The 17530-nt window shown below is 40.8% G+C and overlaps 1 protein-coding gene across 8 annotated transcripts in view; it reads right to left on the reverse strand.

The window, feature by feature from the left end:
* KCTD1 (potassium channel tetramerization domain containing 1) overlaps positions 1-17530 on the reverse strand; it is a 97684-nt gene that overhangs the window by 51637 nt on the left and 28517 nt on the right. For 2 of the 8 annotated variants that reach the window (XM_034429643.3, XM_087890506.1), the window contains exon 1: positions 8411-11101. The exons of 3 other annotated variants lie outside the window; for them this stretch is intronic. Coding sequence is in view for 1 of the 5 variants with exons in the window: in XM_034429640.3 (XP_034285531.2) it covers positions 5719-7593 (1875 nt within the window). In the remaining 4 variants the exon portion in view is untranslated. Of the gene's footprint in view, positions 1-5718; positions 8370-8410; positions 11102-17530 lie in introns of those variants that run through there. 3 more of the 8 variants (XM_034429645.3, XM_034429640.3, XM_087890507.1) reach the window with 3 other exon arrangements.

The following is a 17530-nucleotide window of genomic DNA, read 5'->3' on the forward strand; positions in this document are numbered from 1 at the left end:
CCGGGTGCGCTTCAAGGTCTTAGTTACCACCTTTAGAGCGCTCCATGGCTTAGGACAGGGGTACTTACGAGACCGCCTTCTAACACCAATAGCCTCTCACCGCCCAGTACACTCCCATAGAGAGGGGCTTCTCAGGGTGCCGTCAGCCAAACAGTGTCGACTGGCGGCCCCCAGGGGGAGAGTCTTTTCTGTGAGGGCACCCACCATCTGGAACGAGCTCCCCCCAGAGATACAGAAGATTCCGGATCTGCGCACTTTCCGCTGTGCCCTCAAAACATTCCTGTTTCAGCAGGCCAGCCTGGCCTAACTTTCCCTTTATATTGCTTTTGATAATTATTTTAAACTGGGATGTCTTGAATTATCTAGGACCAGAGTGTTTAGTATATTTTAATTGGCTTTTTTAACGTTTGTATTACATGTATTTTTATCGTTCGCTGTTTACCGCTCTGAGTCCCTCAGGAATAGGGCGGTATATAAATTTAATAAATAAATAAATAAATTTACTATAACATATTAAGTGTGTGGTTGCCTTTCATGATCACCTGTAAGTTTCAATTAGTCAAAATACATTTACAGTACTGAAACTTCAGTTATTCATAGATCAAAATACATTAACTCTTAACACTTACTTTACTAGTTCACTACTTCTTTCTAAGATCCATAGAGGTGCTAGCTATAGCCTCGATTCATTAAAAGATTTAGAACAAGTATATCTTTCAGGTAAGAGAATGTTTTCTTGTCCGTCAGGGTTGGTGACCTCCAAATTCCTCCGATTGTGCAATGCGATCTATTGGGACTCTAGAAGTGTACATTCTCTGTCAGTATTTGCTTCTGGTGGAGGTTCTTCCCGAGATATGAATGGCCCTGCCCTGATGGTATTTTGAAGGGGCCTGAAAATCTGAAGAAGGGGCCCAAAGATTAGGACTTTGTGGGGATGACTGAAGCCTATTTTTAATTTAGGTTGTTTTCTTTTGTTTCTACCCTGCCATGTCCACCCTTTTTTTGCTTCTTGCTGCTTTGTCATGTTTTTCATGTTTTAAATTATTTGTAAACCACCAGTGTCACTGGAAGTTGAGCAGCCTATAAATTTAATAACAGTGTCAATTGCAAAAGACAGTTTTACTTGGAAAAGCTTATATTTTGCGACAATATCTTTAATACCATCAAACTACAAAATCTGCCTATCCCAGGTGGGAAGGACTTGATAGGTTGATGGAAGTTCCACATCTTGTCTAAACATCTGGCTGACTGTGTAACAAACAATGACTGTGACAAAAGAAAGTAAATCCTGCAATGATACCTTTAACACCATCAAACATCCACATCTGCCTATCCCAGGTCCTTGTGAAGTACCAGGGAAATAGATAAAAATGTCAAATCTACTCTAAACATCTGTCTGTCTGTGTGATGAACCATAATAATCAGTAAATAAGCAAGAAGACTAGGACCTTTTATATAATGGTACCATGACCCTGGAATAGACCTCCAAATGAAGTTTTTCAAGCTCACATTTAGCATTTCTTTTCACAGAAACTTAAGACAGTTTTTGGCCTTCTAAATAATTATAAAACTATTATAGTGTTATATATGTTACTTAAAATTATTAAAATCTTCTTTTAATACTGATTTTGTCTTCAGCATCCTTCAGGTACATAAAGCTGGACAAATATTGTTAAATGGTTAATCTAAAATATTTATGACCTGGGGCAAACTTGCTTTTCTTAATATGCAGATCCCAATAATGATAAAGCATTATTGAAATACTCTAGCAAAACAACAATTGTCTGCTACTTCCTCAACAGCAAGAAAAACATTTGTGACAAATAAGATGAAATAACATGCTCTCTGATTTCTTTTGCATCCAAATACTGGAGCAATCATTTACAACAATTATAAGAGCACATGGAAAGTATATTATCACTCAGGTAGATTTCTATACCTAGCAATGCTTTTAAGTGGAAGATATTCTTCAGTTTATGATTTCTAATAATTAAAATGTTAGAAAGTTTTTGTGCTTGTTAGCTAAAATTACATAAATATGCCTTTTCAACATTCAACTGCTGCCACGTGGTTTCTATTTCACCCTTCATGTATGAAAGAATAAGGGAAAATGCTCTATTAAGGTCAGAACACATGACTTCTGAACTTTCAGTACTTTCATATTGAGAAGTTTGTAATTATGTTCTGTAATAAAATTACCATTTTAAAAACTATGGTATAACCATCCTTTATGCTAGAGTTACATTCTCTAGAAACTTTGCACAAAGCAGATTTCATAAAGCAAGGAAATGAACCAGAAGGGGGAAAAAAGATTGTGGGGTATGAGATCAATTTTGTAATCCAAATGCATTAATAAATAAGCTAACAAATATGCTTTAAAAAGGCTTATTCTTGAGTATTATGTTACTCAAATATATTTTCTTGTCTACTTACTTATATACAGTGAAAAACATTCTCTCCATCTTTCTACAGTTGATTTTTAATGTGAATGTTTATAATGGCAGATATAGAATGGATCATGGCACTACAACTATTAGCATTATTTGTTATTATATATGGTAAATTCATGGATTAATATTTTGTCTGAATGCTTAAAATTGATACTGCTTATTACATTCAACTTTTAATGTTGTAAGCCACCCAGAGTTGCTTTCAGGCGAGATGGGCAGCAAACAAATTTAATAACAAATAATAATTTTGTTTCTGGTGTTAGAAAGAACCTTTCTTTCTGGGGCATGGGGGTTGGACAAAATGTTCATGGTCACTTTGACTGCATAGCAATAGTACAATAGTGGCTATTACAGGTATAAAAATAAGTCAGAAACAGGACACAATTAGAACAACTCAAACAAAATGGTAGATGTGTGGCTATGGGCACAAAGGGATGTGGAGCCTGGTATTGGAAATTAGTCAAATGTTTTTGGCAGGAAGAAGTCTTGGCACATTTCTAGACCTTTGATACAAATTAACTATGCTGGTGTAAATTGCATAACAATATTTTTTTTTCTGAAATAAAGTGAATGCTTGGGCAAAAATGATCTACTACTACATAATAGCAAATTTGCATAAAGCCAAAAAATCTTGTACATAAATTTTGACCATGCTTCCCTGTGCAGGTATAAATTACACAGTGATTCCTAAATCTAATTGCAAATGGTGACTATTTCACAAATCTACATTACATATGTAGAAAACCCTGTAATGCATGAAACCACTGCATTTCCCCCAGAAACTATACAATTATCTTTACTTAGTGGTAATATCAAAGAATCTAGTAAGCCCACCCACATGCCTTTTCTTCTTCGCTCTGAAATGCCCAGTACAGTTAAATCAGAGAAACTAATGATGGTTTGATTTCCATTCACAAATCAGAGTCATTAATTCTATGTCAAAACTATTGGTATAATGATCAGTGCATAAACATAGTATAAAGTCATCAAATTCAATGTAATGTATTTGATTGTATATATCAGAGCATAGGCACATTAGGATTAAATACCAATATTATAATAAATTAGATAATTATTAAATTCCTTAAGTACTTCTGGATGAAGTTTACCTTTACTGGTTTCAGATGAATTTAATCTTTTAATTCTGTTTTTGATTAAACCTAGGGAGGTTGATTTACCTATAAGTAGCAGTAAGTATATCTTTATCGTATTGTCAGTCAATAAAGCTTTCATTCTATGACCTTCAATATCTCAAAAGCTATCATGAAAGCAGCAATATGTGTCTATCATGGAATTCAGCAGCATGATACTTGATGAAGTCAGTTCAGTTATGACCTGAAACATCTATGTTTACAATTAAGGATAACAATTATGGGCCAGGTCATTTCTTTCAATTAATGACCTGTTGCTGGCCTTTGGCAATGCTTCAAGGCTATTAACCCAAACAGTCATTTATTTCTTTTAATGCTCAATGAAAATACCATTGTCTTGTTTATATTAAAAGGGAGAACATGTATCTATTATTATTGTTTCTATTTTGACATTTGTACTTAAATTAGTAAGGCTATCTATAAATGTGATAGATTTTGCAGTTATTTAGGCAAAATTAATTGTGGATAATTAGCATTTTAAATTAAATCTCATTGCCATGCCCTAAATTAAGTATTTTTTTAATCTTCCCAACAGTTTTCTATAGAAATGGGCAAATAAGCAAATCAGGTTCGTCCAAACGATGATTATTAAGCTATCTATAAATCTCATTAAATGTTCAATTGTTGCAGGTTGGGGCAGGGGACAGGTACTAACAGTACAACGTATGTTTTTATTCTATTTGAAATTACTAATTTAAACTGTCGGCATTAATATTGACTAAACTTCACTTTAAATGTAACTCACTTTAGACAAGTTAGCTATATAGTTATTGAATATAATTATAAATTATTAGATTAAAACCTATATAAATTATCTGGCAAAAATTATTCTAAGTTTAAAGAACCACTTGCTAACATCAGTGGTTTACACTAATGAGCTAATTTTATTCCAGTATACTTGTTCAAAACAGTTTTCCTTTGCATTATTAGCAGATATGCAACACAAGAACAAAAATCTGAGAAAAAATATTTTCAATTGTTCACAACTTCATTAATTGAAATACTTTTATGCAGAAAAACAGAATATTTCATACACCAACTTTACTTACACATCAGTGGATTTCTAATCATTTATGTTGTACAATACTCTACTTAAGTGGCCCCAAACTCTAAACAGAGAGGTCACATGTATTTCACGGAAGACAGATGCTGATGCAGCCATTCACAAAAAGGTTCTTTCTTCAGTCAGCCTTCAGGCTAGCTGATTAGCTGGCAAACTCCTCTGAAAGGGTCAGTTTGTACAAAACTGGTATTTCTACTCTGGAAATTGTTCTAACATGTTATATACCTGTATCCACAGAGCACAGCTCTTTTAAAGCTCAGTTGAATTTGATTAACAGTGAAGCCCAGATCATTGATAATTGGAAGAATCAACGGCAATGATTCTGATTTTTCAAATTTTCTTTATGGATCTACAAAGAACTGTGCAATTTGATGCTACAAAAACCAATTTGAATAAAATCAAATTACTTAATATAATTCTTCAAAGTAATTTGTATGCTCCATTTAAAAAAAACTAAGAATGACTTTTGACAAATCAACTGCTGAGATTTTCAAACTTTTAAATTATATTACCAGCCACTGCAAGCTGAAAACTAACCAGGTTGGCCCAATTTCAGATACATAGTTTGTTAACATGTTGACAAGACTCTGTACAGATCCAGTAAGTCCCTCAAATTTTCTGAAATATTTTCCTTTTCTGAAATTTATTTTAAAATGTCAATTTTCTAATAGCTACCAGTCCCATAACTTTCTCATAATGTACACAAAGTTGTATGACTCTGGGCAAAGATGCCAGACGTCCCAAGTCTCTTCTTCATCATCTGATGGGACATATATAATAAAAAAACCCTCATGAATTAGGTTTCATGATACCTAATGCTAAACGCAGTGAATCAGTACTGCCATCACAAGAGTGAAGGAAACTAGTAAAGTTCCCAAAGTTCCTTTAGCAGATACTCCAAAAAGCCTGCTTGAAATCAAGGGCAAACTCAAGAGCCATCTACTTTGGGGGAGATTTTTTTCGTTAAACCAATTGGTGAACCTAAGAAAAGGAGAAAAAAGAGGTGTGTATGTGGGGAGAGGGGAGGAGGAAGAGGCATTTTCTTTTTGGTTACCTGTGTGGGGGAAACCATTGCAGGTGAAATGACTGTGGGAGAGTTGGTGCTTCTCGGCCCGTTGGCTTCAGGTATGAGGAGAGACAAGGGGTCGTGTTTCACCGAGACCACCACCACGGCGGCGGCGGTGTCGAGGGGCTCCGCAGGCCTGAGACAAAGTCTTTTGGGAGACGAGGAAGGGCCGCAGGCATCTCCCACTACCGCGGCCCCGCCCCCGGCAGCGTACATGGCCTCATGGGAGCGCTTAGTCGGCACCAGAACAGCAGCCGCTTCGGCCTTCACGCTGGGGTGGTTGTCGCCGTCTTTGGGGAGAATGTAAGTGTTGTTGGCGGGAACGGGCGGGAGGCGGGCTCTGCCGTTGAGGCCATAGAGACCTCCTCCACCGGCGGCCCCTGAAGTCAGCTTGGTGCCGATGCCGGCGATACTATTGAGGGTGGCTATGGAGACTGCGCCGATGCAGTGGTTAGTATAAGTCTTGGAAAGCTTGGCCGCCTTGGAGAGCATCTGCATGCGGGTGCCCAACAGATTCTTGCCGATGGCCTTGTTCTCGTACCAGGTGACGTCGCCCTCGCTGCAGTGGTCCCGCGGGCGCTGAAAAAAGGCCTTGCAGAGAGGATTGCGCTTCGCCAAGTATTTCACAAAACTGGCGTAAGGGCAGAACTCCGTGCCGGTTTCGTACATGCGCGGCAAATTCTCCTCGTCGCTGCTCTCGGCGCGCTTTTTGCTCCAAGACGACGAGCGCGACTTATGATACGGCCCCAGGGCCTTAAAGTAGACAAACTTGCGCCCGTCCTCGTCCATGGCCAATCCGAAGGAGTCCTCCTCCAGCTCGCGCTGGTTCTCGCGGCCCCGCGTGCAGAAGTACATGCACGTCTCGAACCAGACCTTGTTGAGGAGCCCGAAGGGGCTCTGCGTGCTGAACACGTTGCAGGTGTAGAGCTTCCGAAGGTCAGCGCGCGTAATGGCTTGCTTTTGTACAACCGGCCCGGCGCCCTGCTCCTCCAGCTTCCGGATGACGGCGGCCAGAGTCAGGTTAGCGGCGCGCAGCTCCGGGTCCTTGGTGAGGTCGAGGGTGCGGCAATAAGGAGGTTCGTTGAGGTAGCGGTTGAGCGAGCTGCGGATGCTGATGAGCGACGACTTGGAGTAGAGCTGCCCGCTCTTGGAGCGCGCCTCGGCGTAGAAGGAGCGTAACACGCGGCACAGCGCCCCCTTGTCCATGGTCTCGAAGTCGGGGCTTTGGGCTTTCTCGCTCAGGTACTCGCGGAAGATGCGCACCGCGTACCGGGTGGCCAAGCGCGTGTTCTCGCTCAGCCGAGCCCGCTCGGGGCGCTGCAGGAGCAACTCCGCCTCCGGGTCTGAGTCCTCGGCGGCAAGTGGTGTCACCGCTTTGCTAACGATCGAAGTGGCCATACCGCGGGCGCTCACCGGCACCGAGGGGGCGCCACCTGCAGCGGCCCCGATGGCCCCTGTGCCCCCTCGCCTGACCCCTCCGAGGCGGCCCCTGACGGTACAAACAGCAGCCGCAGCTTTATCCAGCAGCGCCCTGGAGCCTTGGTCCATACGAATCATATGGCCCGGCTCCTCCTCAGGGTCCCACGCAAGTCCCATCATCACATCGTCCTCCTCTTCCTCGTCGTCGTCCAGCAGCAGGATTCCCCCATCGGCGCCCTCCTCGTCCCCCGTTATCTGCACCTCCTGTATCTCATCCTCGTCCTCCCCGTCCTCGTCCTCTCCCGCGCTGCAATAGTGGAGAGGCCGATGGGGGCCACCTCGGCTGGGCTGCCGGTCCCCCGCATTGTGCTCACCACCTGCACCGCCACCGCCCCCGGTGCTCCAGTCTCCGCCGGCGCCGCCGCTGCCAGGCATTCTCGCCATATTGCCGTCTCCCTGCCAGTCCTCGGGCAGGGCGCATGCGCTATATTGGACCGCAGCGCTGGAGAGCTTTTGTGTTTAATGACCTTCAGCTACCGGGAGGCAAAGCTGGGCTCTTAAAGGGGCCGCGCGCTCCCAGTGGCGGTGGCTGCTGTGCGATGAATGGGGTGGGGAAACAGGAGAGAGCCAGAACTGGGAAGGAAGCGTGGAGTGGTGGTGGGGAGAGAGCTCACCCAAATAGACACAGTTGCTTCATCGAGTGGAAAGCTAGTGTAGTGCATAAGGTTACTTTATATTGGCCCGTGCAAGCACCCGCTTAAAAAAGACTGACATTCACTTACCCAAAGCTCGGTACGGGGCCAGCTGCCGTCCGTTAAGTGATGCCCGAAGAGCAGCACGGCAACCCCGGCACGTTCATTGCTTAGGGAGGCAGGGAAGAAGGGCTCCCCACTCCACTCCCACCGGCGACTGAAGGAAAGGGATGGGTTAGGGAGAGAGGAGCTGTAGTAAAGGCGGCGGCGGCGGCGGCGGCAGCAGCAGGTGAGACCCACCAGGAGAGCGGGAGAAGAAAGGGGGCAGGCAGCTGTACCGAACAAGGCAGCTCCTCCCTTTTGAATTCTGGCAGCCGGGCGCGGAAACACGGCAGATTTCGCAGCCCCCGAATCAGCAATTGGGGGCAGCGGTTCGGAGTTGTCGCCAGCAAAGGAGAAACTTCTCGGATCATCATCATCACTTCGAAACGACTCCCCTACCGCCCCCTCCCTCGGACCATCCCACCAACCCTCCGCCCCAAAAAAAGAGGATTACTCCGACTGCATACCAGGCGCGCCGATCTCGCTCCTCCTCGAGTTCACGGCGAAGGCATCGAGCGGTCTTCGACGAGCAGCCAGACGCGACAGGCTGCAACCGGAGTCGAAGGCGGCAGATCACGCAAGACGGCGGCTGGTTCGTCCGAAAAGAGAAGCCAAAGGGGAAAGTCGAGCAGATCCCCGGAGGTTTGTCCGTCGCTCCCCGAGCGGCCGCCGTTGCTGCAGATCGGGAGGCAACCGAAGCCTGCGAGTAAACCAGGCTCGCTACAAAAGAAGCAAATCTGCTCGTTTCCTGGCTGGCGCTGGTAAGCCGAAGGAAGCCAGCAACGACTAACATAGGAAGCCGTCAGGGCTAGCAAAGCCCACACAGTCCGCAGCCAAAAGGCAAATCTACAGCTATTCCCCAGCCTGCGGGGACAGGCAGCTGCAACACGCGCGCACACACATAGGCTGTCTCTCTCTCTCTCACTCACACACACACACAAACGCGCGCGCACATACACACACACACGTGGCACAGCCTAGCCCTGCAGAACATAGCTATCTACATGTCTCGTTCTCACAGACGCTCATATTTGCCTCTTCTGCCGGTTCCCGCCTCACTTTCCACAGTCCTCAAAACCATTTTTAGCATCTCCCCTCGGGCCAGGCGGGACTCGGCAAGCCCTCGCATTGCCGGCAGCCGCCCTCAAGTTAGTACCTGCTTGAAGCCCTATTACCGAACCCCCTCCCCCCTCCCCCCCGTCAATTCCCCGCCAGCCCCAAGTTCTCTTCGGCGTGCATTTCCAGATGATGCCACCAATCCTTCCTAACCAACTTTCAGCAAGAGGGGCGTGCCGGCCGGCTGGCCTGCTCTCCTTCCATTTGGCTCCTTTCGGTGCTTTACGACAACGGAGGATGGTGCCCTTGGGCGGTGGGCTTCTCGACAAAAGCAACAAAGCAAGCCTGTGTGTACGGGCGTCCTCGATGTTTCCCTACTGCGGGAGCGGGGGAAGCTAGTCTGAATTTGGCCGCTCGCTCTCTTTTCCATACACACAGAAGAGTAGACATTACAGTATTTCCCACCACTCTTAACATAAACACGCACCGCTCACAAACTTGGCGGTATCAAATTGACGCCACACTGTCGTTGCGCTTCCTTGGATGGAGCAAAATCCCTTTCCACACACACACTGACACCCGCCTCCGGACGGTGTGCTTCAGTGAACAAAATTGTGGGGAAATCTTGCTTAGCAGCAGACAAGTCACAACAAGCCAGCACAACACCCCAGATATGATTCACAGATAAGGACCGATATGACAGTTTATTGCTATTCTGAGCCTTAAAATAGGCTGGAGATAATTTTAACAATACTTGAGTACAATTTCCATGTGGGTGTGTGCGTGTGAACGAGCGCGCGTGCGCGCGTGTTTGAAAAAGTGAAATGGAGATGAGTATTTTGGGAAAAGGTAGATGACAACAGTTCCAAGAAGTAATTCAAAACACAAATGCTTGAGTTGATTTTCAAAGTTCAAGCAAAAATGATATTACTTGTATCTATAAGAAATACTCATTTTCTTCCACAAGAAAGAATCCCATTTTTGCAGTAGTTAAATGCTGTGTGAATAAACAGAACTACAAAAGGCAACAGCATTTCCAGCAAAGTGAGAATAGCGTTGGAAGGCTTCTGGTAGGGTGACAAAAGCTGTTTTCAAATTTGGAACAACCGTTTCAAGCTTAGGATAACACATGTTGAGCTCAAAATGTTTTCTACTGGGAATGTTTTTCATATGATTCAATATTTATGTATTTTAACTTGATCACTTTTTTCTCAGCAGAGATTTGAACATGTAGTAGAACATGAGCCTAATTATATTTGGTAACTGCAATGAGCTTAATCAGCCAGCAAACTTCTAATGAAGATATTCCTATCTTAAAAAGATAAAAATAATATAAAATATTTATAGGGAAAGACTTTGTATTACAATGGGATTTTGCTAGTTATAATTATTTTGGTTAAAAAATTCATATAAGAATATTGTATCAATCATTACATATATTTCTTACAATTTATAGCAATATTGTAATGCCAGCAAATTATTTATATAGAGTAGAATGAAGTATATGTATTCATACAGTGATCTTGTTTTATTATGGGTTATTAAACCTGTATTAATATAGGCATAACTACACATGCCATTTATATGTAAACCTGCAATAAAGAACCAAAAGAAGATTGGTTGAGAAATATGTGATATGTGATGCATGAAACTTGGTGGCATGTATAGTTTGCTTTCATGAATATTGGCTAATGGCAATGGAAAGTTCCTGTCAGAAGGAAATCTGTGTCTGAATTACATTTTTACTCCATGGAGTCAAACTGATACTTAAATACAGTAAACAGGATCTTAAGCTTCAGAAAATCACCTTAATAAACCTGCAAGTTTCCAGGATCTGCTAAAATCTTGTATTAAAACAACTGAAAAGACCAAGGGAGAATAGCAGCATTGTGTCAGCATGTTCTTGTCTTTGCTCTCCAAGCAAAGGCAAAATTGATAGAATAAGAGACAGGTTTATTTTCCTACCACTTTTTCTGACAGATTATATTAAGCTTTTTTAAAAAGGCATTAAAAACCTGATGTTTCGAACAGGCCATGTCCTGAAGTATTTTGTAACCCTGCCATGTCATGACTGAAACTGGTTATTTAAAAAAAAAATACTTCCCCAAAGCATCACTTCATTTGCATATCTTGCATTCTGATCATTTTTATTAAGTTTTTAATGTAAACTGGTTTGAGTCATCACCAGCATCATCATCACCCAGCATCACCCCAGAAGGAGCCCTTGGTTGGGTTTCCCTTACTGCTAAGGTCATAAAGGAACAGGGACTGTAAGTACAATTGACAGAATGAGAGCAGGTGAGGCACTGAAGGCATGAAGGAAGCCAATTCACTTAAAAGGAACTCTCTAAACTCAAATCTGGAGGAACTCAAAAGGCAAATACAGATGTTTTGACAGCTTTTGTATTGTTGTCAAACTCCCCCCCCCTTACTCCCCATATAGACGGCTGAAAACATATAGACAACTTTGGGTGCCAGATGATTATCTCTCCATGTCAAAAGATAGAAGTTACTGGGATGAAAAAACTGAACCTTTATAAATAGGTTTGGAAGCAATAGTCCAGATCACAAAAAAGTCTGGTCATTGATACTGTCTATACTAAAATAAGAATTTCTTTGCAGTTGAAGCATGGAATATGAGAAGCACAAACCAAGGGAATTTGAAATTCTTAAAAGTGGAAAAGACGTATATACCTGTAAAACATGGTGCTTTGGGGATGTGAGAGTAAATGTACGGGGTGGGGGAGGCACTTTAAGTATATATTGCAAAAACTAGAATATAAAACTTAAGAATGGAGTGGCAATGATATTTAAAAATGACATCACTAAATATGTGCCTTGCTTATATATCCCAGTAAACAACAGGATAATAGTTATTAGAATTAGTGGATATATAGAGAGAACAATAATCTTTTTGCTAAGCATTTTGAAGTACAATCATCATATTTACTCAATTGGCCAGGCCTGAAGGCCGAAGAGATAATGAGGTGGTGTCTTTAATGTTTTCTGGGATTCATGTGAGTCTATGGATCTTGATGAAGTGAATAGGATCTCTGTGAGGCAAGTTCTCTCCCCTCAGGCTAAATCCTGGTACAGTCCACCAAGGAAGAGATGAGGAGCTGGGTTTTTTGAATGCATCTTTGAATGAGAAGTGAACGTCACCAGGCTTAAAGATGCAATGGCACACCTCTTTCTCATGGATGCTCCTTCATATTAGACACTTATCATTCTACAGAAGTACCACTATTTAAATTATGAATTTGGGGGGGGAGGAATTGTTAAATGGTAGGGCTGCAACCACAGGAGTTCTTGGATGAAGACCCTTTTCAGTCTGGATTGAGGCTTGGGCATGAGATGAAAACTATATTGGTTATTCCTGTTGGTCGCAGTGGGACTTAGATTTCACTTGGTCTTGTTGGACTTTTTTCATTGTCTGTGATATATAGATGCTATGTTGTACTATCTACAAGGATTGAGAATGGGACACCATTTTTCACTGGCTGGTCACTCTTGAGCAAGTGTTGCCAGAATTAGGAGGAAAGAAAAGTTGAGCCCTTGGTGATTCCTTTATTGAATGCCCCATTGCTCTGCCCTTTCTGTCATACCTATACTTCACATCTACCTGAAGCTGCTGGAAGAAGTCGTCCACTAGTATGGGATGAGGTATCAGGATGCTGCTGAAACTCAGTAGTACGGTGAAGGAAGACTGGACCTAATATCTGAAAACAGCAAGCGTTTGGAAGAGAAGAAACAAATTCAGGTCTAATAGTAACAAAATGAAGTGGCTGTTGATTCAGAAGCTTAGAATAATTCCTGATTTGATTTTGGATAGGGTTGCATTCCTCCTGAAAGAATAGGTTTATTCTTTATTCCCTTGGTATGGGAGGGTTAATATTTATTCATGCTTTTCATATTTATTTTGCTTCTAAGGAGCCTTCATAATGAACTAGAAGTTAGTGGAAGCAGAGTGGTTAAGAATAGGAAAGGGTAAGATAAAACTGCATATTATCACATTATCTAATTAATTTAGAAAGTAAATATAAGAATAAGAATATAAGACTGTATCAAGCTTAGACAAATTGTGCAGTATAAGGATATTTCTGACAACCAAAGATCAAAATAGTTAAAGCACTGGGTTTTCCAGTTGTAAAGTATTGTGAAAGTTGAACATTAAGAAAGAAAAAGAAAGCTTGCCTCTTCAAATTACCATATTTTTCAGAGTATGACATACTTTTTCTCTCCTAAAAGAGGCTGAAAATTTGGGTGCGTCTTATACTCCAAATGTAACCCCGCACGGTGCCCAAAATGGCTACCTGGAACAGCTGCTGCCTTCTCTTACCCCTTCCGTGCTTTGCCTGCTTTAGTCACTGGAGTTCCCTCCAAGGATCAGCTGTGCTTTTGAAGCTGTTTTTCAGCCCCAAACGTGTTTTGCCTGTTTTTCTAATTGCTGCTCCCTCCGACAATCAGCCCCAATGAGCCCCAACCTCAAAACCAGCGAGCGAACTAATATGCTGGGACTAGCCAGATGGAATACCTGGTAGGCAGAAATTTTTTCCCCCTATTTTCCCCAAAAACTAAGGTGCGTCTTATACTCTGAAAAATATGGTATCTGGAATATGGAAATCTTTACTAAGACTCTCATAGATTGCAAAAAGAACTATGCTTCCCAGACACAACAGTCTGGTAAGTAGAAACTTTGTATGTACAATGTGGGTTTATGATGGACTAGAAAAAATGAATGCTTGGCAAGATTGACAATAATAGAAGAAAGGAAAGATAATTGCCAAGGTAGATAAGCCAGATGGATGGATCAGAAATGTCCTTGGAACAGAATTATTGTAATTGTTACAGGTAGTCACTGGACAAATTGAAATATTGGGCAATTGTCCATATAGTTGCCAGAGTTTGGTAACTGACCTCATTGCACCTAAATTACAAACTTCCTAAAAAAAATCAAATACACTGGAACTTAGTAATAAGAAAAATAACACTGAAGCCTCAGTAGGGGGTTACTATCATTGATATCAAGAAGTTTTCCTAGATGATTTCCTTGATAATTTTTACAGGAGTCAGTGTGGGGAGGAGGTAAGCCAAAGCTCTCTACAATAAATATTAAAGTTTTAAAATAGAGAACATGGTTTGTGGCCAAAAAAATGAACTCATGTTCTTTACAGTATAGAGTTTCATTCCAAGTTTCTAAGATGAAACATAAAATAAATTATTTCTTCAGGTCTAAAAACTGACTCAATTAATAAATGAAACAGAATGGAATATGAACGCTGTAAATTTTATCTGCCAAAGCAGTGGTGAATAATATTGCAACACATTTTTGTGGGTGAATGGGTGATAATTGGTTGTTTGCTTAACAGTATGCCTGGAACTCATATGAGCTGAAGATTTACAATTGGGCAATTCATTTCACCTTCCGATCTAGAGCAACAAAGCTTATGTTTATTTATATTTGTATTTTGTAAGCAATAAACTAAACTTTATTTTTGTTATTGTTTGCTATTTATTTTATATTCCACACAATCACATTAAAATAATCATACATTCATAATTGCCATAATGTGCAGTTTATAGAACTGAAACAGGAAAAGTACACTTGATCTATCTCAGATCTGAAGCACTATTTTCACTTCAGGTTTGAATCTGAAGGAGAGGATAAAAAGCAAATATATGAAGCCATGATGTGAACTTTAGAACTGAATGTGAAGTGCATATCTTGACTTTGTATGTTAAATATTTGATTTTTCTCTCCTCATACTTCACAATCTATAATTACCGTATTTTTCTCTCTATGATGCACCGGACCATAGGACACACCTTAGCTTTAGAGGAGGAAAACAAGAAAAAAATAATCTGCCTCCCAGTATCCATCTGGCATTAATCTGCAAGCGTCCTTGCAGCAAACAGCAAACAGCCTGGTCAGCTTCAGCACATTATTGCAGGCCTAGCACGTGCTTTGTCAGGGCTTCGCTCCATTGCACCCACCACTGGTCAACTTAGTTGAGCTGCTGGTGCTGCTGCTGGGGAACGCTGGAGCCTTCGCTGCCGAGCAGCTGATTGGTGCTTGGATTGGTCTCCCGGAATACCACCAATCAGCTGTTCTAGGCGGTGGGGATCGCCGTTCACTGCTGCCATTTGGTGGCAAGTTGTGACAATCCATGCCATCTAGAACAGCTAATAGGCATTCGCTACTGCCACAGCAACCTCCCTCCCCTCTGCCACAATATTCACTCTATAAGACACACAGACATTTCCACCCACTTTGGGGAAGGGGGAGGAGTGTGTCTTATAGTGCGAAAAATACAGTAATTCTAAGCTTTTCCCCAGTTTTATTTTTCATTTTGCTCAATGGAAAGGATTCAAGAGATTGAACGTTTGTTTGTTCATTTGTTTGTTCATTTATTCAATATCACCTTTTTATTAATAACTCAAGACAGTGAACATACTTAATTCTCTTTGGTTCTCCTATTTTCTTCACAAAAACAAACCTACGAGATAGATTGGGCTGAGAGAGAGTGATCGGTCTAAAATCAACCAGTTGGATTTAGATTAATCACTAGACCAGCGGCCCACAACCTTTTGGGCACCAGGGACCAGTTCCATGGAGAGAGGTTTCTCCATGGACTGGAGGGGTGTGGTTTTGTGTGCTGCCTGCATCCCACGGATGGGCTTCGCTTATTTGCGTGGCCCAGTTTCTGGCATCCACAGATTGATGGCGGTCTATGAACCGGGGGGATGGGTGGGGACTCCTGCATTAAACCAAACTGGCTTTCTTTTCTTTTCTCTCTTTCTTTCTTTTTTGCTTTTTTTAAATGTTGTCTTTATATTAGCCTAATAAAAGTATTCCTGTCCAATAGTTAAAATTTTAGGGAAGTTACTGTTGAAATTATAAAGAACATAAGGAGGTCTGATAGATTAGGTTAGATCAGATATATTTAGCCCAACACTATATGCCCCATGGTGGTTAACTGGATGCATACTTTCTCAGCAGTATTAGTATTTAAAGTATATTGTCTGTGATGCATTGACAGCCTAAATTTCCATGAATTTAACCAATCTTCTTTATAATTGTATTAATTGATGGCTAGCACCTTATTTGATGCCAGTGAATTCCACATGTTATTATAAATTAGATTTAAAAAGACAAAAGTAATTTATTTGATGTTGGATAGAGAATGAACGTTATGTCAGTTATTATTTTTGTATTTTATGATGTTATATACCTGCTTTGTGAATTGTGTACAGTATCAATAACAGTTAAATATTTTATTCTTTTTGATGATCTGATCTTATAACATTGAACAGTAAGAAGCTGATCTGTTTCATCGCTGTGAGTTGACGACTATGTAGACTGAAATAGTTATTTCATTAGAATAGTTTCATTCTAAGTTCTGAGTTCATAGGAGCTGCTTGTTACAAACAATAATTATTATTCTCAAAGAAAAACACAATGTTGCAATTAAAATTTGCAGCTGTATATTGTATCCAATAACACATCTTGGGAGAAGATGCATTAAATTATGTCAAATTATTTATTTCAGTCTATTGCAGCATTTAAGACATTGTATATTGGGTTATTTCTAAAATTCAGCCAATCATAGAGGAAGTTACCTAATATCAAACCAGACCTCTAGCTTATCTTTATTATTATTAAATATCCAATAACATATATAAGGGCTGTTATTTTAATGTATTTTTATAACATGATCCTTGTTGTTTCTAACTATAACATGTTCTTACTTGCTTCCTATAAAACTCTTAAGGCCTTAAAAGTATTATTTCTCCTTAAAAGTTATTTTCCCATACACTCTTTGGATGTTGGTGCAAGAAGCAAAGGTTAACAGGACTTGCATACCATTTAATAAATGTATAAAAAGGGAATCAGTTTTTTAACTACTGCATGACAAGTAACAAAAAACAAAACTATTCTATTCACAACTATTTAGGTTGCAGAGTTCCACCAATTTACACTGGCAATATTCACAGAATTTCAGTATTTGTCATATTGCTGCACCTAGCATTTTTTCAGTTTAGAACTACTTATTTTAACAGGTCACAATATTAAGAATATGTGATGAATGATGTAGTTTGAAAATAAAACACTGCACAACATAAGAAATAAGCATATTTGTCACAATATTATCATGCTATGATAGATAAAACCTATTCAGCCCATCCTAAAACTTGCCACTATAATGCATTCTTATTAAAGAATGTGTCAAATAGCCAGATGTTTTTCTTTTTAGGGATCACTGTAAATAATGCATCAACACTTGCTGTCATATAGAAAATTTTGCTTAACAAACCAATACTGTATACAAACTGAGTCTTTGAAGATACTGTAGACTCACTCCAAACAAAATAGTGATGTGAAAAACATTTCAAATTAAAAATACTTAAAATTCAGAACAAGAAATAATCAAAACATCTGTTTCAAACTTGGGACAGAGCATTTCAGACTTAAAACATTTAAATTTCAATCGCTTTCTATTGAGAAATAGAAAGCTTTTTAAAGTCTGTTT

The sequence above is a fragment of the Pantherophis guttatus genome, chromosome 3 (genome assembly GCF_059756535.1).
Source record: "Pantherophis guttatus breed Tessera chromosome 3, ASM5975653v1, whole genome shotgun sequence".
NCBI lineage: Eukaryota > Metazoa > Chordata > Lepidosauria > Squamata > Colubridae > Pantherophis > Pantherophis guttatus.